The sequence below is a fragment of the Heliangelus exortis genome, chromosome 8 (assembly GCF_036169615.1).
Source record: "Heliangelus exortis chromosome 8, bHelExo1.hap1, whole genome shotgun sequence".
NCBI lineage: Eukaryota > Metazoa > Chordata > Aves > Apodiformes > Trochilidae > Heliangelus > Heliangelus exortis.
The window spans coordinates 4430877-4454813 of NC_092429.1; the positions used below are offsets into that span (position 1 = coordinate 4430877).

Sequence of the window (23937 nt, forward strand, 5' to 3'; positions counted from 1 at the left end):
ACTCGGTGCAAGAGGCAGAAAAGAACTGAGTGTGCATTTATTAAAGCAGGTCAGCTGAGGGGGGGAAAATAACTTTCTCCATCTGCTTCCTCCTCTGGGGAGAGCTCTGTTTAGAGAATTAGGAGATGTTTCCTGAAATTGTTAGGACTGCAGGCAAGCTTGATGCTGTGGAAGAGTCCCTGCTGCCCCATCCCTGCCTCGCTGATCACTTCAACACATCTGAAAATGTCTTTGAGAAGCTCAGGTGCGGGGAGGCTGAGGTTGCCCCCATGAAGCTGGTTGGTGTCTTCATGTTATAGAGCTGTGAGGAACTCTGTTAAGGAAGATCTCACTTCACCTGTTCATCCTCAGACCAATTGTAGCCCCATCCCTTTGCCAGGAATTTGTTGGCCATGGAGTTGTTCCTACCCAGATGCACCACTGCTACAACCAACCACCACCTTTCTGCCAGGTGAGGAAAAGCCTCCTGGCCTGACCCTTCAGCTAGGATCTTTTTGATCCTGGCCCCACAGATGTTGCATCTAGGGTTAAATTTATTCCTCCTAGGCCTGCTTTTTTTTTTTTTTTCCCTTGGCAGGAGCTCCCCAAGTTCAGCAAACTCTGAGCAGCCACCTGTGCTTTGCTGACGGGTGTTAAGTCAAGCGTTTAATCTCAGAAAAGGGGAAGGCTGTGTCAGCAAGGTTGATGGGGCAGATGAGGGTCTCCAGTAGCTTCTATTTATGCAGCTTGTGCAGGTAGAACAGCTTCCAAAAAGCCTTGGTTGTGCTATAAAATAGAGGGATTTCATCTGGCATACCTGCTCCTGGAAATGGGGTTTATGGGAGCATATGTTTCAGGCAGCAGAATTCACTGAATTTACAGAATTTACTGCCTTTCTTGTATTCTGTCTCTAATTTAATTTTCTCTCCTCTGTCAATCCCAGTTCATCTGTGCAACACAAGTTTTACTGCCTTGGAGAGGTTCTTAAAGAAACTGATGGATAGGTCTCCTTGTGACCTTAATATCTCTTCAGCTTTCTCTCAAATCTGGCATCCAGCGAGCCTGATGCTAAAATGAACTTTGAAAGTAAATATTTACACCAGTAGGACCTTGACATGTTTATGTAACTGGGGGCATAATCTTATAATTTGGGCTAACAGTTTAGATTACCCTCAACTTTCCTCTTCTTTGTAGAAAATTGCGTTGTCATCCCATTTGCAGAAGCAAAAAGGGGTTGAGCTCCAGTGAGGACCCTGTTGCTCTGTCACCAAAATTGATGCAAACAGGGCTGGCATTGTCATTTCAGCGTGGGAGGAGTTGAAGAGGAGGGATGAGGTTAGAGTTACTTGAATGTTAAGTTGGATTTGATGAGCTAAGCAACTTGGCTGTGTTTGAGTTGAGGGTGGTTTTTTTTTTTTTTGGTTTTTTTTATTATTATTCTTAAGACTGTGCAGGGCTCGCTTGTCGTGTAGGTGACATCTTGCTGTGTGCTCCTGAAAAAAGTGCTGACCCAGCTGTTTCTTGTTGTTTCTTGCAAGGGACAAGGAGATCTGAGTGTACTAAACCATCCAGACAGTCCCCATGCCTTGGTGTTGTCCTCTGGGTGGTGGGGGAGGACCGAGTCCATACCACACACAAGAAGCTGTGTGGGTGGAGAGTCATCATCATGTTTTCAGCATCCCTAGATGGGGTTTGGTTGTTAATATTTATGCAGCACTTATTTTAATACCTGTGGATCTCTTGGTGGCAGTGAGCTCCCTGTGAGGCACCAGGGTCTGGTCTGGAAGGGCTTTGAGAAAGGTCGGTTTGAAGAAGTGGCATCTCACATTGGGGGTTTGTGATTCCATCCCACCATCACCTGGGAATAAAGGAGGGGTTTTTGCACCTTGAAAAGCTTCCTATTAAACCAAGAGTTGGCATCTAAGCATAATACCCATCCTTAGTTTTGACCCACTCTTGCAAGACCATGGGAGCCAAAGATGACTGGAAGAAAAGAGGAGAGAGAAATACTTTGGAGGTGTTTAAAATACACTTTTTTGTTGTTTTTTTTTTTTTTTATGATTTTATTAAAACCAAAAAGAGCAAGTTATTAATGACAATTATACTTAAGGTGTTAATTGCAGAACAAGGAAATGCTGTACCTATGGCAGACTGAGTCCTCAGGGGTGTAAATCTTCTGGCTTTCCCGAGTCAGTGGAATTTGGCCAGCCTGAAGATGTGTCTCCAGGAAAGCAGAATTAAGTGCAACTGCTTCATGGCCAGAAGTGCTTTTGAATCCTGTGTACCTGCTGCTGAGGGGAGGCAGGCAGGAGATGGGATCACAAATTGCAGTAGATGACATATTTTAATTTTTTTTTTTTATCGTCTCTGTTTGTAGTGAGCACAGAAAATAATATAAACATCGCTCCCAGATCAAACAGATTATTTTTATACCCTTTAAATCTCAATTTAATATGCATGCCTTTCTCAGGCTGTTTTGGTCTGACTTTGTTTGTCTGGATACAGGCTGGGGGTATCTCTCCAGATGCGTGTGCCTCCCTGTACCACCCAAGGATGCTTTGCATACCACGGCTGGGGAACCTTGCAAAACCAGAGCTCTTCTTTAGTGCAATTGAGGGAGGGAGGAGGGTGTTTGCATGCCTCCATCTCTGTCTGAAGTTACTTAAAAGAGGAGGGGGAGAAAAGCCCCCCCAAGCCTTGCTCTCTCTGTAGGTTGCTCTGGTGGAGCAGGCTCCATCCTCTCCGGTTGGTTCGTACAATGCTCCCGCTTCATCCCTGGTAATCCAGAAGGGACCCTTGTGGTCTCCCAGGCTGCCTGCACTTGGAACAAGGGCATGCCTGTTGAAGGCAGCGTGGGGAAAGACAGCAACAACCTTCAAACCCTCCTTTCCCAGCATCCACACAGCCAGCACTGAGAAGGGTGGCTTTCCCCTGCATCCCGGGATGGGGGCCACAGGGAAAGCCCTTCCCTGGATGCAGCTTGCCCTTCTGTACTGCAAGATGCCAGCTGGGGTATTAGTCTGTGTATTTTTAATTTTTTATTTTATATATGGCACTGGCTTCTGCAGTTGTGTTGAGGTGGTTTGGGTTTGGTTTGGTTTTTGGTTTTGTTTTTGATAGGTCAAGTTTTATATTGTCAGAAGGCTGGAAAATGAGAATGAAGTGAATGATAAAGCCTAAAAAAAATAATTAAAGTAATCCAGCATTTCTTCCGTAATTATAATGTCTGAAGTCAGTTTTCTAAATATGTTTCCTGATGATTATTTTTTGTTTCACTGGCTGGTGTGGCAGAGCTATGGGACCCTTGGGACAGCAGAGGCTCAATCAGCCCTCTGTGCTTCCCCAGCACTGAAATGGGGCTGCAGATACCTCAGCTGGAGGGTGTCCCATCAAAAGCTGCCCTTTTGGTGTCACATCTTGTGGATCACCCACATCATGGACCCTTTCTCAGAAGGGCATTTGTATCCCTTTCAAAGCCACCCCATCCATCCCAGGATGTCTGTCTTGGAGAAGCACTACCTGCTCCATGATTTTGGGAGGTGTTAAGTTTCTTGGGGCAGATTGGGTGTCCATGTATATAGGGTTGTGTTGGAGCAGCTGTTGGGAAGTTACACCCTGGAATCCCTTCATTCCTTCTAGCTGGACACGATGGTTTAGTTGTAGTGGTGGGATCACGATCAGCAGAAAGTGCTCTTCAAATTAGGCAAAAATGGAGGAATTTGAAGAGACTGAATGCAGTTTTTGATGCAAACCAATGGGAAGCTTGCCTTAAGCATAACTTAGTTCTCAAGATAATGTATTAATGAGCTGGAAAATTGGGTTTGTCCCAGCAGGTTTTTAAGTATCAGAAATTTCTGTACACTCCATCCTTTAAGCTGGTCACGTAAGTGGGCTTGTTGTTCACATGCATTGGATGTTTGCAGACAGAGGGTTGAAAACCAACTCTGGGCATCAAGTAAATGTTACAAGTGGAACATGTAATTTAACTCCAGAGCTCCTGCTGCTCTGAAAATGGATGTGCTCTTTATCCTGGCTGTTCTTACCCCGGTGTTGCCTGGAGCTCACACCCATACATGAACTTGTCTTATCTGAGCATATGGTGCTCTCAGTCAGGAGCTGCAGGGCTAGGCTGGAGCTTCCAAACAAAGCTCAAATGAAGCTGCATTTGGTCTGACAATGCTGGTGACAAAAAAATCAGTGGAAAGTGTTTTTAATCCTCTACTACTTTCCGATGATTTTTTTTCCTGCCTTTCCCCAAAGGATATGAAAGCTGTGTTGAGTGTAGCACAGAGAAGTTTGGGAGATGCTTTCAAGCCTTGCTGATGAAACCTCCCAGTGGGTTTGGCCTGAGAAACAAAAAATTGAAGCTGGATTAGAATTTTTAGGCTAACCCAGACCTTGCCCTGAATCCCACAGGTGGCTGTGGTGTCCTTCACTGCTCCAGGAGTTTGCAGAGAGCTGGACCTCCTCAGCTTTTTTTTTTTTTTTCAGCCACTTCAGCTTTGCTGGTTGGAGGAGCTGAGAAACATCATGGTTCAGGCTTCCACTGTGTTAAAGAGAAAAAGTGAAAGTTACTGGTTAGTGGTTTTGGGCAGCCATCCCTCTGCAAACAAGTGATGCTCCCTCAGAGAGCTGGCTTCTCCCAGCAATGTCCCAGGGCTGCTGTATGGGGGAAGTGACAAGCTGCAGGGCAGCCTGCAATTAGTTTTCAGCTGGGTTTACTGTAAAGTAGTGGGCATGGCAGCCATTTCTGGAAGTTTTACTCCTGTGTCTGATCAGCCATGGACCTTTCTGCAAGGCTCAGCCCTGTTCTGGACAGCAAGGACATTGCTGTGGTTTTTGTAGCAGTGCAGTGGCCCTGGCAACCAGTCCTGCACCCTGAGCATTTTTAAGGCTTTTCTAAGGCTTTTCTGCGAAGTCTGCCACTCTTTGAAGTGTTAGTATCCAATGGGAGAGTGGAAAATAAGGTGCTAAACCTTCTGCTCTGGTAAGTGCAGGTCTGGTCAGGGAACGTGGGGTCCATTTATGTTCTGAGTGATGCTCATGGAGGCATTTTGGATGTACAGCAAGCTGGTGGCAGGCAGAAAACTCCTTTGAAGTCAAGAGCTGTGAATCAGTTTGGTGTTAGCAGGGTTGTGAGGCTGCTCTTTGATCACTGATCAGATGGCCCTTGATTTTTTGGGGAGCTGCTTCCCCCTTCTGTTCCTGGCTGCAGCCCAGCCAAGGCCCCTGGAGGAAATGTGTGCCAAGATGGGAACCCTGTGCCCTCCATCCTGCACATTCCAGGGGAGGTTTGTGCCTCTGGGACTTTTTAACCTGAGGAAACAGGGAATATGAAGGAGCATCACCTCTGTGGATCCTGGAGCAGGATGAGGACACCCTTTGAAGGCAGTGTTTCCAGTATGGATGCACCCAGGAAGCCCAGTGGGGTTTCCAGAGCTACTGGGACACCTCTAATTCCTAAAAAATTCAGTGAAGCTGTGAACTGGAGTGCTTCTGCCAGACCTGCTTCCAGAGGTAGCTTTTAAAGTTGGAACCTCAGTGATGTGCAACCCTGGAGGAAATTCTGCAGCTCCCAGGGCTTGGGCCAAAGCGTGTCCCTAGGACATGTGTTCACCTGTCCTGGAGCTTCCCACCTCAATTCCTGTGAAAGCTTCCCCAGCTGGCTCTGTTCCCATGTTCTGCAGAAAAGGGAAACAACCTTGTGTCATCTGCTTTACCAGGAACCGACTCATCCGTTCCCAAAATAAGAGCTGAAATTTTTCTGGGTAAGGTTATAGGAGGGGAAGCTGCTCTGAGACATCTGCCAGCTGGTAAAACCCAACACTAACTAACAGGGGAAGGGCTTGGAAGGGGCTTTTTTTTTTATATTTAATTTTTTCTAATACATCAGTGACTATCTCATCAAATAATTCCATAATTTCCCCCATCATCCAGAACAGTTGTGTATTTTTTTTCACCTAGCACTCCTTGCAGCTTTAGCATGCAGCTGTCATTCTGCTGCAGCTCCCACAAAGCAGCTGAAAACCAAGGTAACAGCAACATTTTGAGTGAAGGGGATGAAATGCAGAATAGGTTCAGCTTATTTCTTTGTCATTGTTGGAGTCCTATTCAGTCTGGAGCTGAATAGGAGGCTGATTAGCATGTGGAAGCATTTCTAAAGCATTGGGCTGGGAGGGTTAGGTGGTTGGTTTTTTTTTTTTCCTTAAAGGAGAAGTTTTGTGGCATTTATTTTTCTGACTGAGCTGGCATGAAGCTTTGTCAAATGCAAACCCATGGAAAAGTCAAATAGTGTTTTAGAGAGAGCCTGCTTTGAGAAATCACTGCTTTCATAGGCACAAAGAAGTTTTCCAGTGCCTAAAACTTTTGGAGCAGGATCTAGGGACACTGTGTTTGAAACAGCCAGGCACGTGGGATGGAACTTGGGATGCATCTGGATGGGGATGTAACATAAGTGACTTTGCTCTCACTGAAATTGTCTGCAAAACTGGGTGTTGCTTTATGAATGCCAGAGGCTGAAAATCCACCTGCTTAAATGCTCAGTGGTTTGCTTTCACAGAGAAAGATATAATGCTGAGGTTGATTAAAAAGCTGACTGCAAGTGGAAAACAACTTTTCCCCAATTAAATTGCTTCACGGTGCTCGTTTTGGAGAAGAGGGTTGAATTTATTTTTTTATTTTTTCTTTCCCCTTTGGTGTCAGGATGAGGTGTGAGGCTGATATGTCAGTTTGAGACCTTTGCTGCCATGAAATTATCACCTTGGTGCTATCTGTGTGTCTCAGGAGGTCCTGCCCTAGGAGTATCACATCTCCTGCCCCTTTGGGACTGTAGGATTTTGGGGTGCTTGCAAACCCTGAGAGATACAGGGGACTGTGGATGGAGCAGATTTCTCCCCTGAGCTTGCAGACCATGGAAAATACAGGAAAATAGATTTAATTTCTGGATGCATGAAAAGCTCATGGCAAAAGTTGGGAGTTGAACCTTCTGTGTGTTGCATGCATGGATCAAACCCTGTCCTTGGGTTTCTCTGAGGAGCAGTGGTGCCTTGTCTGGTTTTCCTCCAATTATCCCAGTTTAAAAGAAAAAAAAAAGTGCCTCTCCAGCTCACTGCTATGCCTTAATGTAGGCTATGGGAGGCTGATTAAAGCAGTTGTTTAATTAAGGAGAACTTAGCTCCTCTGGTCTCAAGTCACCATTAAAGAGTTGTTTGGAGCAATTCTGCAAGACTTTCTTTTTATTTTTTTTTTCCTTCTTCCTCCCTCTCTCTCCTTTAACATGAAGCAAGTTCCTAGCCCTGTACGTGCCCTCACACCGAGGTTTTGGAGGCTGTTACAGGACCACAAACCTGCTGGCAAATCTGGCCACTGCCAAAGGCATCTGAACATTAAAAAAAAAAAAAAAACCAACCCTGCAGAAGGGTGGGAGGGAGTTCAATCTCAGGATACGCTGATTTGGAAAGGGAATCCAAACAAAGAGGCTTTTCAGCAGAGGCTGAGGCTTGGCTTCTCTCAAGGGCAGTTTGGGCTTGGGGAAGCATCCGGGAGGTGGTGAGGGGAGCAGGAGCCCAGGAGCTGGATGCGGGGCGGTGTAAGGTTTCCCAGCACAGTGTGGTTTTGTGTTACAGGCTGGGGAACTGGCTGTAAGCTCTCTTTTTTTTTTTTTTTTTTTTCTTCTCCTTTTATTTCTGTTGGAAACAAAGGGAGAGGTTTAACTTTTTTGTTTTGGTTTAGTTTTGTTTTTTTTTTTTTAATAAAGTTTCCCATCGCCTGGCCCACCTCCACTGCAGCTTTGGTGATGCTTCTGGCTCTCGATGCTCAGGGCAACCCAGTAGGGTCTCTGACCTGGAGAAACCCTTTCCTAGGGCCCACACCAGGTTCTTAGGTGCAATTTGTTTTGCTCAGAAAGCAGGCTACCCCAGGGGTGCTCTGGCGGCCAGGCACCTCCTAAAGAATAGTCTGACTTAGATAAAAAGAGGTGAAATAAGGTGGTTGCTGGACCAGCTTCTTCACAGCAGGAGGGATACAAAGTTTGGGGGGTATCTTCCAGCCCTCCCATCCCCACAGCATCCCTGTCCCTCATGGTGGCACCTCTGACACTGCCACCACACTCCAGAGAAATTCCAAGAAGAGCCAAGCAGGGAGGAGATGCTACCAACCATTCCAACCAGTTGGGTTGTTGGGGCTTTTTTTTTTTTTTGCTTTTTTTTTTTTTTTTTTTTATAGGCACCAGATGGTTTTAATAGAGGAAAGCTGAACTTCTTATGACCCTTCCCCACAGACGTTGTTTGTTGTTTTGTGATTGTGGCCAGGACAAAACCATGTCCCAAAACCTGCAGTGAGTTGGGGATCTTGGTGCCTGGTGCCTTCTTCTCCCACCCCACCATGAGCCCCCCCTTTTCAGCTGTCCCCCCCCCCCCCCCCCCCCTCAGCACTCCTCTGCCTTCCCTCCTTCCAAATTATCCAGGGGGAAGCTGCTGGGTATAAAAGACTTGAGGCTTTCCACCCATCCCTGGGTAATGAGATTAGCAAGAGTACAAATTGGAAGAAAGCAAAACCTCTAAAAGCAAAGCACAAGGAAGCAATAAAATGCCAGGCCATGTTTTCCTTTCTGGTTGATTAAAAATTCTCCTGATAAGCAAGAAAGCTTTCATGGCTGGACAAGACCTGTATCATGTCAAATGCAGTGAAAGGTTTATTAGAAGGCTAAAGTGGTGCAAGCATTGGGTTGTGCTGAGTTATCCCCCAGGGCTGGATGTGTTTTGCAGTGGTATGGGAGCAAGGAGTGCAATGGGGAAACCACTTCTCCTGTGGAGGGAGGAAATTGTATGGTAATGTATGGAAATGAGGGAGACATGGGTCACAACTGTCAGAAAACTTAACATGGAAACTGTATGATGGGGAAAGCTGTATGGGAAAGGCACAGGAAGAAGAGCAAAAGCCATCAGATTGCTGGTAATGGGTATTTCTGAGCATTAATGCATGGCCATGATGCCTCCAAATCCATGACTGAGTGCATGGTGGTCCTGGGGCTGGTTCCACTGGGAGCAGTGTTACCCCAAGGCTGATTATTTCTGCAAATTCCCCTCTTGCTGCCCCTCTTTACCATCGTGTTCCTGCCCAGGAGCACCAAACCTCCAGTAAATCTGAGACCATCTCATGTGCCATTCATTTTGTAGTGGCTCTGGGGACAGGAGACCACCAAGATGCTGCAGATTGGGGTGAGGAGAAGGTCAGTGGACTTGCCTTGGGTTTTGGGAAGTAGCAAGTCAAGCAGATGAAGAAAATGAGGTTTGGTCTCCTCTCTATGGAAAGCCAGTGGTGGTGAGACCTACTCTTAAGTCAGTGCCAAGATGCTCCACAGGGCCCATGGTTTCCTTTAGCTTGAGAAATCAGTGTCTGTATTTCTGTTTGGGAATCAAACACAAGATGGGAATGAAAAAGCAGGGAAACAAAAGGTTCATTTCCGTGCCGTTTGACTTCCCAAGGTTTTAAATGCCAAGGGCTGCCTTGAGAGCCAGCTGGCTGCAAAGGGATGCAGAGCTGAATAGAATGGCTTTTTTGGTCAGGAGATCTAATAACTGTTTTATTATCTTGAAAGAGATGCAGCTCTGTGTACTTTTTCCCCTCCAAAAGTGAATTATTGGTTTTAGGTACCTGCTTCTTCACCTGCTCCTAAAGCTCCTGCTGCTACTGTTTTATTACCCATAGGAGTAAGAGGGTACAAGCAGGAGGAATGGTAACCGTGGAGTGAAAATTAGACCTCAGTCTGAGAGTTTTTTCTCCTTGGAGCAGAAAAGGATGCTTCATGCAGAGGGGAAAATACAGTAGGGGGTTCAATTTGAGTTTAAATTGAGGGATTGCACTGAGGGATTCCCATCTCCCTGCAGATGGTGGTGCTCAGTGACAGCAGGATCAGTCCCACTGCTTCATGGCCTGGGAACAGGCTGGACAATCCCAATTTTGCTGCCAAAACCTCCCTTGTACAGTAACTTGAAAAGAAAAAGGGAGGGGGGAAGGCCAGCTTCAAGCAAATATAATAGTAAAGCATGGGATATTTGGCATGCTGGCTGTCTAAATCTTGACATTAGGTACCTGTGAATCAGCCAGCAGCATGTTAATTGGTGCCCCTCAGTAGATGAGGGTTTGGCATTGGGTCTGCATGTAATTACAAGCCACACACAGAAGGACAGAGGCAGCTAATGAACTCCTGCCAAACTCCAGCTCCGCTTCTGCGCCTTTTGAAGTTTTTCTGGTCTTTCAGAGTTTTGTATAGTAAGCACTGAAAGGCATCAAATCACTCCTTTGACAGCCTTGAGAAAGGCTTGGTTTGTTGAATAACTTGAGTCCCTCCAAAGTCCCAACTGAGAACTGGAGCATCTATAGGCTCCTTTCTCAACAGAGCAGTAAATAGGCTGGAAATAGAGGACACCCCCTAGGAGCTGCTCAGCTCCTTGCTGACCAGAGCCAGCAGGCTTTGCTTGCCATGATGGGCTGCAAAAAAAGAATCTATTTCCATTAAAAAAACAAAACAGACTCTTCAAAACAACCCTAACCCATGGTCTGGGCTTTTTCCCAAGTATCAAAGGAGTTAAAGCTGTGAAAAAGAGGTTGCAGCGCATCGCACAGGTCTGGGGTTGTGTCAGTGGTACCAGGGAGGTGGTGAAAGTGTTTTTTGGAGTTTCTGCCCCTTTTGGGAGTGCAGCTTTTTGTGAGGCTGGATTTGGAAGGTTGTGGTGCTTTCCTGTCAATTCTTTGTGGCTGGGATGGGATCTGAGCCCGAGTCCTTCTCTTCCTCTTTTCATGTCTGAAGTGACAAAGGGAGTTGTTGTTAAAATAAAAACAATTTCCATGAAAACCTGCAATTTTCAGGCAAACATACCAGGCTGGTTTCATGGCAGTACCATGGTAAAGAGGAATAATGCAACTTGGCACAAAGCCATTAAAAAAAAAAAAAAAAAAGGGGGAGGGGGGGCTGCAAAACAGAGGAGCCTTTGTCAGAATTAACCACAATAAAGAAAAAGGGACTGCTATTCCCTTGGGCTTCTTTAACCTATTTCTTTTTTCTTTTTTCCCCCCAGTTTATTCACACGTTCCTTGACAGCATTGCTAGAGGGGGGCTGGAAAGGGAAATTGGGAATTATCCATTTTTGAGTTTAAGGAGCACAGTACATGTTGTGTCCATGGAGTCAGTGTGAATAGGGACTGGGCTGGTGCCTGTGCCCACCTGAGTTCTGCCCTTCTCCAAGAGGGTCTGAAATGTCACCTGGCTGCTGAGGTTGGGGCTGTGTGTGGGAAAGGGACTGTTGTGACACCAGGTATGACAAAGTGGCCATGCACTGGCCCCGTGCTTGCAGAGTGGGGTGCTGACATTTTGGGCATCACTGTGACACTGCTGTGTCACCTGGGTGTGCAGGATAAACAGCACCCAGAAGTCTGAGATGGTTTGTAGTGTGGAACCACACTGTCCCCTAAAAAATCTCTTTTTAGCTGCCAGGGACCCAAATATTCATAGAAGCAGATGGGACAGGGGAGGTAGGTCAGGGTGGGTACATCTGTCACTGGGGGTGGTGGCTCGCCACCAGAATACCCCGTTCCTACCTTTTTTTCCACCAAAATAACTTAGACTTTTGCAGCAGCAGGGCCAAGGCAGAAGCCATCACACCACTGCCTTCCTGTGCAGTCTGCCCTCCTACTATATAGTAATATAAAGCTATTTTAATTAGCAGCATGTTTTTTTTGGGTTTTTTTTTCCCTAATATGACCTGGTCTCAGTTATATCATGTATTGCTCTACATTAGGGTGCTGCTCTCACGCAGTAACTGCAGTCAAAATCCAGATGAGGGAGAAAAAGATATAATCTTACACCCTTTAAACCCATAGGTGAATAGGCAAAGCCTTACTAAGTTCTGCTCTAGAGACCACTGAGATCAAACCCCCAGCTCTTGAAGGGCCTTTGGATCATTTCCACCTATGCTCATGTTTTTTTTTGCCTTTCAGCACTGTGTGCCATGCATTATATCCTGGAAACTCTACCAAATCTCAACTACCGAGGGGGAAAAGTTTCATTTCCAGTTAATCAAGGGAGTTGTGTAATACCATTTTCTCCTAGGGAACTCCAAAAAAAAAAAAAAAAGAAAAAAAAAAAAGAAAAGGGGGAGGGGAGGAGGGGAAAAGAGAAGGGGGGGTGTATTATATAAGGCAAGTGTATTAAGAGGAAATAAATTATGAATTAAAAGTGATTAGTGAACTTTTAAGGAAGAGGTCAGAAGTACCTTTTGGACTACAAACTTTTTAAGCTTTCAGTGCTTGTATTTGGTTACAGAGTTATAACCCGGCCGTATTTATGCAGGTGGCTGCTGCTTCAAATCCAAAGAATTGGATTTACAATAGGTACATTGACAGAACTGGGTCAGAAAGCTGCTCACAGCAAGCTGAGGACCTGGGCTTTGCTGCCTCCTGCACAGGGGCAGATGCTCCCCAAAATGTGCTTGGTAAGAGCTGCAGTGCCTGGCCAGGAGGGCTTGGGAAGTTCAGTAGATGAATGTTTTTGTTTAAGGGACTCAGAGTTAACCAGGTGAACTGGATTTCTTTTTGCTTAAATCTATTGATTTTAAAAAAAAAAAAAAAAAAAAAAAATTGCTGCCTTTATTTTCAGATTTCTATATGGTTGGGTTAGGATTCAATTGAGGGTGTGCAAAGAAGGGGCCAGAGCTTATACCTGGTGGTGTTTGAGGGCAGTAAGATGAGATAAGGAGGCTCTGCTTCCTGTTTTATCTATTAAAACAACACCTGCAGCCCAAAAAACTTTCCTTTGAAATAGAGGCTGATGGAATTGAACAGATATGTTACTATATGGGGAAATATTAGTGTTCATGCAGCCAACACGTGCCAGTGGGATGATGTGGATGAAGGGGAGGAGTAGCTCTGCTGAGTCTTCCACCCCTTTGGCAGAAAGCTCCTCGATTCCCCCCAAAAAGAAATGGGGGTTGTGCCCCTTTCCTGCAGCACCAAGACTGCCAGTGCTGGGCAGTGGTCCGAGCCCTTCCTCGAAGGCAGAGTCTGGAGGAGTTGTGGCTTGTTCCAAACCCTACTGACTGGCAGAGTAAACCATCTTCACTTCAGTTGTAATTGAAAACATAATAGTCACCACAGTGTGTTTTTTCACACGATCCCTTTGCCCTGACTATTGCAGAGTTCACAGACACATTTTTAATTTTTTTTTTCTCTCCCTCTCTTGTGTCATCCGAGGTCAGACTTGGCATATCTGGGAGACCTTCTGAAGCACTTGGGTATATAGAGGTACCACAAAAGATGCTGACATGTTGGGGTTTTCATGGCTTATCCCATTTTTGGCCTTTCTGGAGAAATTATGAAATGAAAGCTTTGTTTCCATTGTGTTTGACTGGAGCTGGCCCTGGGTTTCTGTTGATAATGTCTTTTATATTCACCCTCTCCAACTTTTGCTGGCTGGCCTGTCTGGCTTAAATCTGTTTTACCCCACAAAAGTAGAATTTTATATGCATCTTGATATTGTGGGTTGGATAGAACCTTTTGTTCTTATTAATGCATTTTTTAGGTATTAAGAATATATGCACGGTTTAATATAAAGCTCTTTTTAACACAGCAGCTCATGCCAAATTCCCAGGAGGAACATCTTAACATACTTTTTAGAATCCCTTCTCCTCTTTCTTTATTTGCACGTGGTGTTTACTTCTGGAAATAGGTAACAGGTACTCTAAAAGCCATATTTTTTTCCCTACAAAACCAATGGCAGCCCTCCCATTCATCTGGAGCTCTTGGAGCACAAGGTTGGCCCGTCCTGCTCCAGCTACATGAGGGAACATTTCCACCCAGGTTTTGAATCCAGAGGAATTTTGCAGTGCCTGAGAATCATTTGACCTTTGGTTTAAAGGATCTGTTACCAAGAGCTTTTCTTTAATAATATGATTCTGTGATTTTATACAATATGCCCCCAGGGTGGTTGGGTCAAAAAGCACCTGCCAAGTCACCCAGGGCTGTAGGTGCTGCAAAGGATGGGTTTGATGTCACTCATCCAGTGGTAATCCTGCCACCATCACCAAGTCCTTTTAGGGGCACTTCTCCAGAAGCTCTGCAGCTTGGGGTTATCAATGTTCATAGAGTTATCCATGTAGAAAATGAGTGTTCTTTGCTTTCTTCTTGTTTGCCATTGCACTAGCAGGCATTTTGCTCAGCATTCCTGACCAACCAGTTCTTATTTAGAAACCAAACCAAACAAAAAAACCCCAAAGGTAAGAAAAGATGATGTTGTGTCAAAGTGAAGCTGAGTCTGCTCACTGGGAAATCTCCTGGACTAGATCTGGCAGCTGGTGGAACTGAAAACAGTGAGGTTGACATTGAAATTCCCATGATTTGGTTGAAATAATAATAATTATAAAGTGGACTGGAATGTCAGCCTCTTGATAGGAAGGGCATAAAGCAGATTGACATAGATAGGCACAAAGTTTAGTGTGAGTTATGTGGAAGAACCTCCAGCAAGTGAAAAATAACCTAATATCTTGTGTTTTTGGGGAAATCACCAGATGAGTCCTAGAACTTTTCCAACCAGGTCAAATCAGAGAAATGCAATATATGCTGATCCTTGTTTATAGGTTCTTTAGTGCTCCAAAGCAGGTACCTGTTCTACAGTAAAGTCTAGGGTTTGTTTGTGTGTTTGGAGAATTGTCCCGTGTCTGTGGAGCTGTAATACAGTTGAATGGGAACCTGTTTTGCAAACACAGATATTAGATATGTTTCCAAAATACAAGCAGATGCACAAAGCAGTCTTTTTGACTGCTGAAACTAAGGTGAAGAGCAATTAAGACTTGAGCAGGTAACAAAATGCAGAGTTGAATGTATTCTGCATTTGTGATGTTAATTTAGTTGTCTCTTGTGACTCTATCAACATCAAATATCCAGATTCAGTCAAAAGCCATAGGGAAGGACCCCACTGATGCTCTCAAGACCTGAAAAAATCCCAGCATAATGGGCCAATCTGTCCTGTTGTGGGATCCTTTCTTTGCTAACTGCTGGGCTATGGATCAGGCCCCTTGAGATAATTTTTTTTTTTATGGATCAAGGTTGTACCTTTTCTCAGGCGTTTCCTTGGTGCTGGTGCAGAATCAGGCTCCGTTGTGATTGCCAGCATATATCTGACAGGATAGAAATGTGGAAACACTTGTGTTTTTTTGTGTTATTAAATATTAATTCCATCTGTGTGTATATAGTCAACTGGCTTCAAGAGTTATTCACTCTTGCAGCAGCTGCCAAGGTTGATCTGCAGGATCTCAGTTCTTCAGAAGTTAGGAAGCCCACTTTCAAAGCCCCAATAAAGCCTACCATAGGCTAATTTAGGTTGGTTTGGCTTTGTTTTTTGTTTTTTGGGTTTTTTTGCATTTCAAAATATGTACAAATATTGTAAACCAAATATGGTTTATATGTACCCAAGATCAGCCACTAAGTACTTCAAATAGAAAATCCGTCACTTGCAGGTACCCAAATATTTACAGAGTGTGTCTTGAATGAGGAATGAGATACCCCACTCAGCCCTGCCAAATTATTTAATGATCTTTTTCACTTACTAAGCTAGGTGTCTAATCTACCAAAACCCTAAAAACACACCCAGGACCATCCAAACACATCACAGGGTGCTTGTTAGAAATTACCATTGCTTTGTTGAGATAGCCAGCAACATCCCACTGACCTCCAGGGTTGAAAGAAAGATTTAGTGGATAAAAAAAAAAACAACCTTCCATCAAAACCAAATATTTAAAAGGGGAAAAAAAGAAACTAGTGTAACAGTGTTTAATTTAGTGCAGAGGTGAAGGCTGGGCTGGGAAGATGAGACCAGCGTGGATTTGTCACTGCCAGAAACACCTCTTCCCCTCCCACTCACCCCATGGCTTTTCCAATGGGTGGTGAATGAAAGCTTAGCCCTTTTTTTTTAAAAAAAACAAAACAAGTTTTTTTTTTCACCCCCATTAAAACTTTTCAAAGACTCTGAGATTTGAAGTTCTGTGCCCAGCACAGAGCCCTTTTTTATTCTGCCTTTGCTTTTATGCACATTTCAAGCTGGTCAGGGAGCACATGGAGGTTTTGCAGGGTTTTTTTTTTGTTTAGGCTTAGTGATGGGGTTTTAGCTTTCATGCTGCCAGCCTTCCCAAGATTATTGCTTATTAATTGCTTCTTAATAAAGGTGCTGACCAAAGAAAGGGAAATTGGTTTTTTTTTGTTTTGTTTTGCCTCGGTGCTAGATTTCCAAACTTGATTCGCTGCATTAAAAGGACAGAAATAAATTTAAACCCTGCACTGAAATATCTTGGCGTAGGACACCAATGGTTAGGGGTCACTGAGTCACTTGGAGCCTTTCCCAAGAAAAGTAACATCATTTTTCAATGTCCAGCCCCATGGCATCCCGTGGTGCCTTCCACAATTTGTCACTGTCTGCACCTGCTCCGTGCCCCTCTCCTTTGGAAGGGGCTGGATCAGTCCCCAAGAGATTCCTGTTACACTCCTGGTTTGGAGCCCTGTTTGATTTCCTACAGCATGGCAAGAGAAAAGCATGTGGTTGGGATTTCCTTCTGGTATTAAAGCAAAAAAATCCCCTTTATATAAAGAAAAAAACCCAACAACTTATTTTTCAGCTCCTGAAGGATGTTGCCATTCAGAAAGGTGATCTCCACTCCAGTTACTTTTTTTGCAGGCCAGATAGGACTGTTTTGAGAGAAGAGTGACCATTCCCAAAAACCAGTGTAGTGTTTTATCTGCCTTCTAGGGCTGTCACTCACTCCAGGTCACCATTTTTTACAGTTTTTCTGAAATGCACCTCTTGTACTCTTGATAAAATTTGTACCGTGGGTAGGGATGGGAAGTGATGGAGGTTGAAAACTCAGCATCTTTGCAGGGAGTTGAGCTCTTGAACTTAGAGATGCAAATCAGTGCAGGCAGGGAGGCATCATTTGAATGTCTTAATCAAACACTTAATCCAAGGCAGAGGTTGACTGGGGCAGAAGAAGTGCAGGAGGCCAGCTGTACCATCTTTGTGGTAGGACCTGATGCTCCTTGCTTTCCCTTTCCAAGGGCACTGTGGGCTGTATCCCCACTTCTGGATAAGATACCTGTGCCTCCAGCAGATGATCCTAGTGTGAATAAGGTCTTTGGTGATCCTAAGGGATCCCAAAGGCATTGCTGTCCACATTTAATTTTCTGTCTTCTTCCAGCCTTCCTCTTTACAGTGTTTTTTCTGCAAAACCCATTCTCTGGCTGCCTCTTGGCACCACTACAAGCTTCTCCATGCTCTTGTCACAAAAAAGAAAAAAAAAGAAAAAAAAAGGGGAATGGGGGGTGATGACCCCAGTAGTGATTTAGACAACTCATCCTCCAGGAATAACCTTTTGGAAGAAGCCATCTTGAGCATGATTGACCCTTGAACATGGGCTAGGGAGCTTCTTTTCCTTGAGTTGAAAGAGCAGCCTGTCATCTAGCCCTGGAAATCAAGGGCATGTTGTGTCTTCTAAGCAATATCCCTTCAGCTAGGGAGAGTATGTTTATGTTTCTCATGTTGTTTTTTTTTTAAAAAAAAAAAAAAGGAGGGAAAAAAAAAAAAAGGGAATATGAGGTTACTGTTTTGCTGGAAAAATGTCAAGACTTGATTGGCAATATCCCACTAAACCACAAGTTTGGAGGAGAGAAAACAAAACCATTGGATTTTCTGAACTCTGCCTATGTGCACTTTTAGAAAAAGTTATAGCATATAGGTCAGTTTTGCTCTTATTATAGTTGTGGCAAGCGTGTGTATAATTGAAACACGGAAATACTCCCTCATGCTGCTCAGTGAATGAAGGGAAAACAAATCTTTATTATTCCTGGGTTCACATAATGTATAGGAACATTATTGTCTTTTTTTTTTTTTTTTTTCAAGTCAGTTTTAGCTTTCAGATGTATTTTATTGTCTGTGGGAACATATGTTTTACAGACCTGTCATGTGAAAGCTATTAACAAGAGGAACTGGAGGAATAACAATAAGCCACGTAACCCTGGCATGTCCTACTCCCCGAGTTCAACTCTTTAGGCCACTGCTTCAAGTGCATGTGAAACTGGAGCATGCCAAGCAACATCAGCTCTTCTCCTGCCATTTTTCATTGGGAAACCAGAGGATTTTTAAAGTGACTTATTTAATATCAGAGTGCTGGCGTCAGAGGTGGGACTTGGGGCCAAGCTGGCTGGGCCTCAAAATGGTTAAATAGTGGAATGAAGATCAACTGGATTCACACGAGATGTCCAATTATATATATATATATATTATATATATTTTTTTATTTTTTATTCACCAAATCTGAGCTGGGCAGGTGGTTTGCAAACCTTGCCTTGCCAGTTCACGCGTGCGGTGGAAACCGTGCAACCCTGCCAAGCGCCGTGGGGCTCGGTGCTCTCCATGATCCCATTTCCAGAGCTTCTGGAAAAGTTCAAAAAGGTCTTGAGCAGTGGCCCTGCCTGCTCTCAGGTACCTGAGAGGCTTCAGGTTTGTACGTGGCCCTTCCTGCTCCCAGGGAGCAGATGATGGGGACTTTCCCTTCTCTCAAGACTGCCAAAACCAGTGAATAATCCTGGATTAAGCAATTTTCCTCCATTAACATGGAGGAAAGGGAGCCAAAAGGGACTGTGCAAAGTGAAATATAAGAAAGTGGTTCTCGTGGAGATGGGAAGCATAATTTTGATGACACTTTTTAGTTCCCTGGATGGTATGTTTGTTAATCACACCTAGCAGATTGTGACCACTAAAACTGTGCCGTGGACAAATTTCGCTGAAACCCAAGAGCACTTAATTTTTTATATACATATTTATTTATTTTAATTTTAGAAGGAAAATCCCTCTGATGTCTTACACTTCTAGCTGTGTAAACAAACCCACAGATACTTAAGCAAGTTAGTGGTCAACAATTATTCCCTAGTGCTTTCTGTAGGATCTGGGTGTGAGACTTGACTTGGCCCAAGGACAGTCTGAACCACTCTTGAGTTTGTTTTCTCCTTACCTGGGTTTCGCTCTGCAAGTGGGAGGAGGGTTTCCTCTACCTTGTGGCTCATGATTTACTCTGAACCTGGGTTTCAGGGACTTTAGGGCTTGCTTTGGTGGGGATCTACCCCCTCTCTCCACGATGGGCTCAATAGCAAAGGTGGAATACTTGGGAAATACCCCAGTGCTTTCCTTCCAGGTTGAGGCAGTGCTATTACTCTGAAATTCTTAGAGGAAAAGTGGGCTTGCACACATGGAATGGTTTTGAGGTGTGCCCTCCATTGCATGTCCTGACCCATCACACCATGGTTTTCAGCCCATCTGCTCCGTGCATGGTGCAAAGGTCCAGCTGGGCTGTGCAGATGCACAGAGGCTTCACAAACAGCAGTTCAAACCCAGATTTCCTGGGACTTGAATGTGACTGAAGGGAAAGGTGCTCAGGTGGGAATTCTCCTGTGGATTAGCTGGCTGGGTGCATGCTCCAGTTCCCCTTACACGGATGGATCAAGGATGGGTGTCCTCAAAGCACGTAGTCATGGTGTTGTTAGGCACACATTAGAGAGGAGGGAGCTGAGGAAGGCTTCAGAGGCATAAAAATAAGGGGATGGAGTGAAGCTGGGCTGCCCAGGTAGAATGTGGGCTGATACTTGATCCTCTGGTGTTTGTTTGCACAGCTCTGGGCTGCCTGCCCACAGGGCACCCAGCAGAGCAGTGGGTTCTCCCCAGAGGAAAGTGCTAGATTCATTTTCATGGCTTTTTTTTTTGGGGGGGATTGCTTTAGGGGTCTGTTCCTGTAAGTTAATATTTGCAGTGCACAAAGCTTAACTGAAACCAGACAGTGCAGACATCTGATAACCATAACAGAGGAGATGCCTTTTTTCCCCTCAAGAGTGACTTGGAAAAACAAATCCCAATGCTATTCCCTTTGGAAAGATAGCAACCTGAAAAGTATCAGGAACGGTGCTGTGCGGACGGCAAGGGGGTTTCTAGTTGGGTCTTTTTAAGTTGATTTTTTTTTTTTTAGGGACAAGCTGCTTGTGTTTGCCTGCAATGCCTGATGGGTTTGGTTGTTGTCTCTCTTTCTTTGTAGCTGGGTTGCCTTTCCTCATCATTGAAACGAGCACAATCCAGCCCTACCAGCGGGGCTTCTACTGCGACGATGACAGCATCAGGTACCCGCTGAAGACCATGGAGACAATCAATGATGCAGTGCTGTGTGCTGCAGGCATCCTCATTGCCATCCTGGCTGTAAGTACTGACAAGACACCTCCCCTCCTGCCTCTTGGGCTTTTTTTGTCACTTCCCTAGCCCACGGCACCGGTGGCCCAATGGTGTCCGTGCTGTTTGGTGAGGTGCACAGCTCCTCTGTCACTGCCTGACTCCTGGGTGAGCGTGGAGCAGTAAATATTTTGCAAATGAAAGCTTGTAATGGGAGGAACAAGATTACTCTTGAAGTCCATAAACAGGCCCAAAGCTGTTTGGGCAAGTCTGGGAGCTCCACAAGAGTTTTCTCACCCTCTGGTATGAGTTCAGAGTAGAAGTAAAAATGCTGGAGTGTCAATAAGGATTTAGCATGATTTGTCCCTATTCAAATCACTCTTGGTATTTGCCTATTTTGTGGTTTAAAAAAAAAAAAAGGAAAAAAAGTATATCTCTTCACGCATGGAAAATTTTCACAAGTTAGTATTAGATTTTTAAGAGATTGTTGTATACTACAAACATATTAAATAAACAAATAAAACCTTCCATGGGGAGTGCATTACCAAGGTCCTCACTATAAAAAGCAGTGAATGCACCACCTTGCCCAGTGTCTCCTCCTTCTCCATTCCTGCCAGGTTTCCTGGAGCTCTGCTAGGATCCAATTGCAGGTGACAGCTTTATATGTCAGCCCATGGAGCTGAGATTCCTCCAGCATGTATCTGGTGCTGGGGCAGAAGGGAAAAGGTGTCTCCTGCTTGTCAGTTAAATGCTTCCAGCTGAAGGTGAAATCCTGAAATTCTCCTATGAAAAGTCCCTGTTTTCCTTCTCACCTGCTGTTGGCACAGCTCAGGTGCTTTCCCAGAGGTGCTGCCTTCCTCTTGGTCCTTCAGCTGGGGAGAGATGGAGAGTTCAGGAGCATTTTCTCTCTTCCTGGCTTTCACCTTTCTGTGTCACAAGGTGCAGTGTCACAGGCAAAAGGTATTTTAACATGGCACCATGCCTGCTTTTGTAATACCCCATTCTTAGGCTTGCTGCTTTGTGCTGTATCTCCATCATTTCCTGGTCCTCTCCATCCTTTCCTGACCACACTTTGCAAAGCAGTTCCCCAAAACTGCCTTGCTCCTGTGCCTCTTCCCTCCTCAAAAAAACCCCCAAACCCATAAACACGGCAGAATTTCACCCTGCAGGTGAATTACCCCCATGTGTGGAAAAGCCATAAAAAAAGCAAAAAAACCAAAACCAAAATAAAAAAGCCTCTCATTTTCACATTACTGCCAGAGCTATTGGCAGCCTGGCTCCATGCAGAGAGGGCTTCTGATCTGTAATGAGGTGGTGGCAAAACCAGGAGTTGGAACAAGATCTGGAAACATTATCAGCAGCCAATGTGATCCATCAGCTTTTCTCCCACAAAATAGCAGGTCAATTAGAAGAAAAAGAAAATCCCCCAAGAATTAGATGTTTCTGCCCTGCTTTTTGCTGTGCCCACAACAAATGTAACTTAATATAGGGTAAATTCAAGCTCTGGGTTGTTTGCTGTTGAGTGATACAACTGGCTAACGAGGAACTGAAGCAAGAGATTTCTTTGCTATGGCAGCATGTGTGGAAAATTCAAGTCAGCCTGACCTCTTTTTTTTTTTTCAGATGTAACCCAGATCCCAGCATTACTGGAGCATAATAGGAATTCCTTCCAAATCCACAGAGCACTGACTCTGTTCCTTTTGCTCACCACGGCTGCCTGCAGAAGGCAGGACAGGGGTTCTGAGGACTTCCAGGGATCCTGCCTTTTGGGTGGCATGCCCCAAAATTTCATGCCCTCACTTTACATGGTCTCATGGGCAGTCTAGCCCTGGAGTAAAGAGGCAAAGACCTTTGGCTTTGATCAGGTTGTGAGAGGCTGTGTATTTGATATTAATACCTGTGTATTTACTGAGTTCAGGCAAATTTCTGCCCAGGTGACACTAAAGAGGCTCGTGACCCTAAAGAGACTCATGCCCCTGAGCTGTGCCATTTTACATCTCTTCTGATTGCTCTTCCTGCTGGAAGATTTCTAAATTACTCATCTTGGGCTCAGAGGCATGTTGATGGTCCCTGGGATGACCAGGGAATGGTGACATTTTCCTCTTTTTTGCTGAGCCACCCTTTGTCCCCACACCTGATAGGCCTTGAAAGCCTATGGAAAATACCTAAGAAAATTAATTTGCTGGATGATCTAAGTTACCCAGCTGGATTAGCTAATTGTTTTACAGCTGATGATGTGTGATTAAACACAGAGAATGTTACACCAGAGACATAAGTGATGAGAAAAGCTCTAAAAGTAATTACAGGCTAATTGGATGACTGGTGTGATACCTTCTAGTCATGAGAAAAGGGCAAAAAGGCCACAGGTCTGCAGAAGGTATTCACAGACAGAGAAGTTTGATGTTGTCTTGGTATTGACCCTCTTCCTGAAGTGTGTGTGACAGTCCCCAGGGAGCTGTGCCCATCACATGTCCCTTGGGGTTGGCCCTCCAGTAGTGCAAGGCATAAGAAACAACAGCTTTATATCTTTAAATCTTGTTTGCTTTTCAGTTTGTGCACGTCTGCTGCACTGGTTTTTTTCACCATCCTGCTTTCTCTGGGATGGCACTGCCAAAAAACCAAGTTTACCCAATTTTTAGGTTCTCATTAAGGCTGAGCCATGGCTTTAAGTGAGTGGGGAGGGTTCATGGCTGCCCAGCAAGGGGGAATGAAGTCTCCAATTTACAATCTGCTACATGTGTGCAATTACCCAGACCACCAAGGGTGAGAGAAAAATATTAATCCTCAGCTTTCTGTTGGTCCCTGTTTTAAAGCAGTCACATGCCTTTCCCAGGCCAAAAGCCTTGGGTTTGTGTGGATCTGTTTGTGAGTTTGGAGTCATGGCACATCTGCCAGTATCAGATGTGATCAATTTGTCTCCCCCCTGCAAAAGCCATGAGTTTGGAGCCTCCTGGCTCCCCTTCTTGTGAATTCAGCCTTTTGGAAGGCTGCAGGCAGTGACCTTGTCCTTGTGCATCCAGGGCACCCTGGAGTTGCCTCCTGCCAGAGGAGCAGGAGATGCTCCAACCTCCCTCTGCAGTTCTCATGCCAATAGATTTCCTGGCAGGTGGTCCAAACCAGAGATAAATGTTGGTCTTTGGAGTCTGAGAGGATTAGAGTGATGATGGAGCTGTTTAGCTGCAGCTCCCCAGAGAACTCTTGGCCATGACCAGATTTCCAAGAGTAAATCAGAGCAGTGACATGTAAAGCCCAGATGATGATGTAGCCACCCAAAGTATTTCTGTGCATGGCAGCAGAGCTTGGATTTTGTTTTTTATTATTGCATCTGTATCTCTTTTTGATTAAGCCCTGCTTAGCTGCAGTTTTGGCTGCCTTGGGTCAACCTTTGTTTTTTCAAGCAATGCTATGAGTGAGTTCAAACAATGATACAGCTTCATCTCCTCTTAGTCTAATTGCCATACTTTTCCAGTTTATTAGTTTCCAATGGTTGTGCCAAGCTTTTAAAAAAGGTAGGCAGGGGAGCCTTGTCTCCTGTGTGCCTCTGGCAGGCTGCCACACCAGGGGGAATATTGCTGGCTGCTCCAGAAAGGGATTAAAATGAAGGCATTTTTCCTGACAGTTATTTTTACATATCATAGGCCTTGTGACTAGAAAAGAGGCAAGGACAAGGGGGCAGCTGAAAAAAAATAAATAAATAACCCACCTCGATT

General features: G+C 44.7%; 1 protein-coding gene across 3 annotated transcripts in view; it reads left to right on the plus strand.

Moving 5' to 3' along the window:
- PLPP3 (phospholipid phosphatase 3) overlaps window positions 1-23937 on the plus strand; it is a 43510-nt gene that overhangs the window by 3809 nt on the left and 15764 nt on the right. For all 3 annotated transcript variants that reach the window (XR_011727027.1, XR_011727028.1, XM_071750057.1), the window contains exon 2: window positions 20100-20257. Coding sequence is in view for 1 of the 3 variants with exons in the window: in XM_071750057.1 (XP_071606158.1) it covers window positions 20100-20257 (158 nt within the window). In the remaining 2 variants the exon portion in view is untranslated. The remainder of the gene's footprint in view (window positions 1-20099; window positions 20258-23937) is intronic.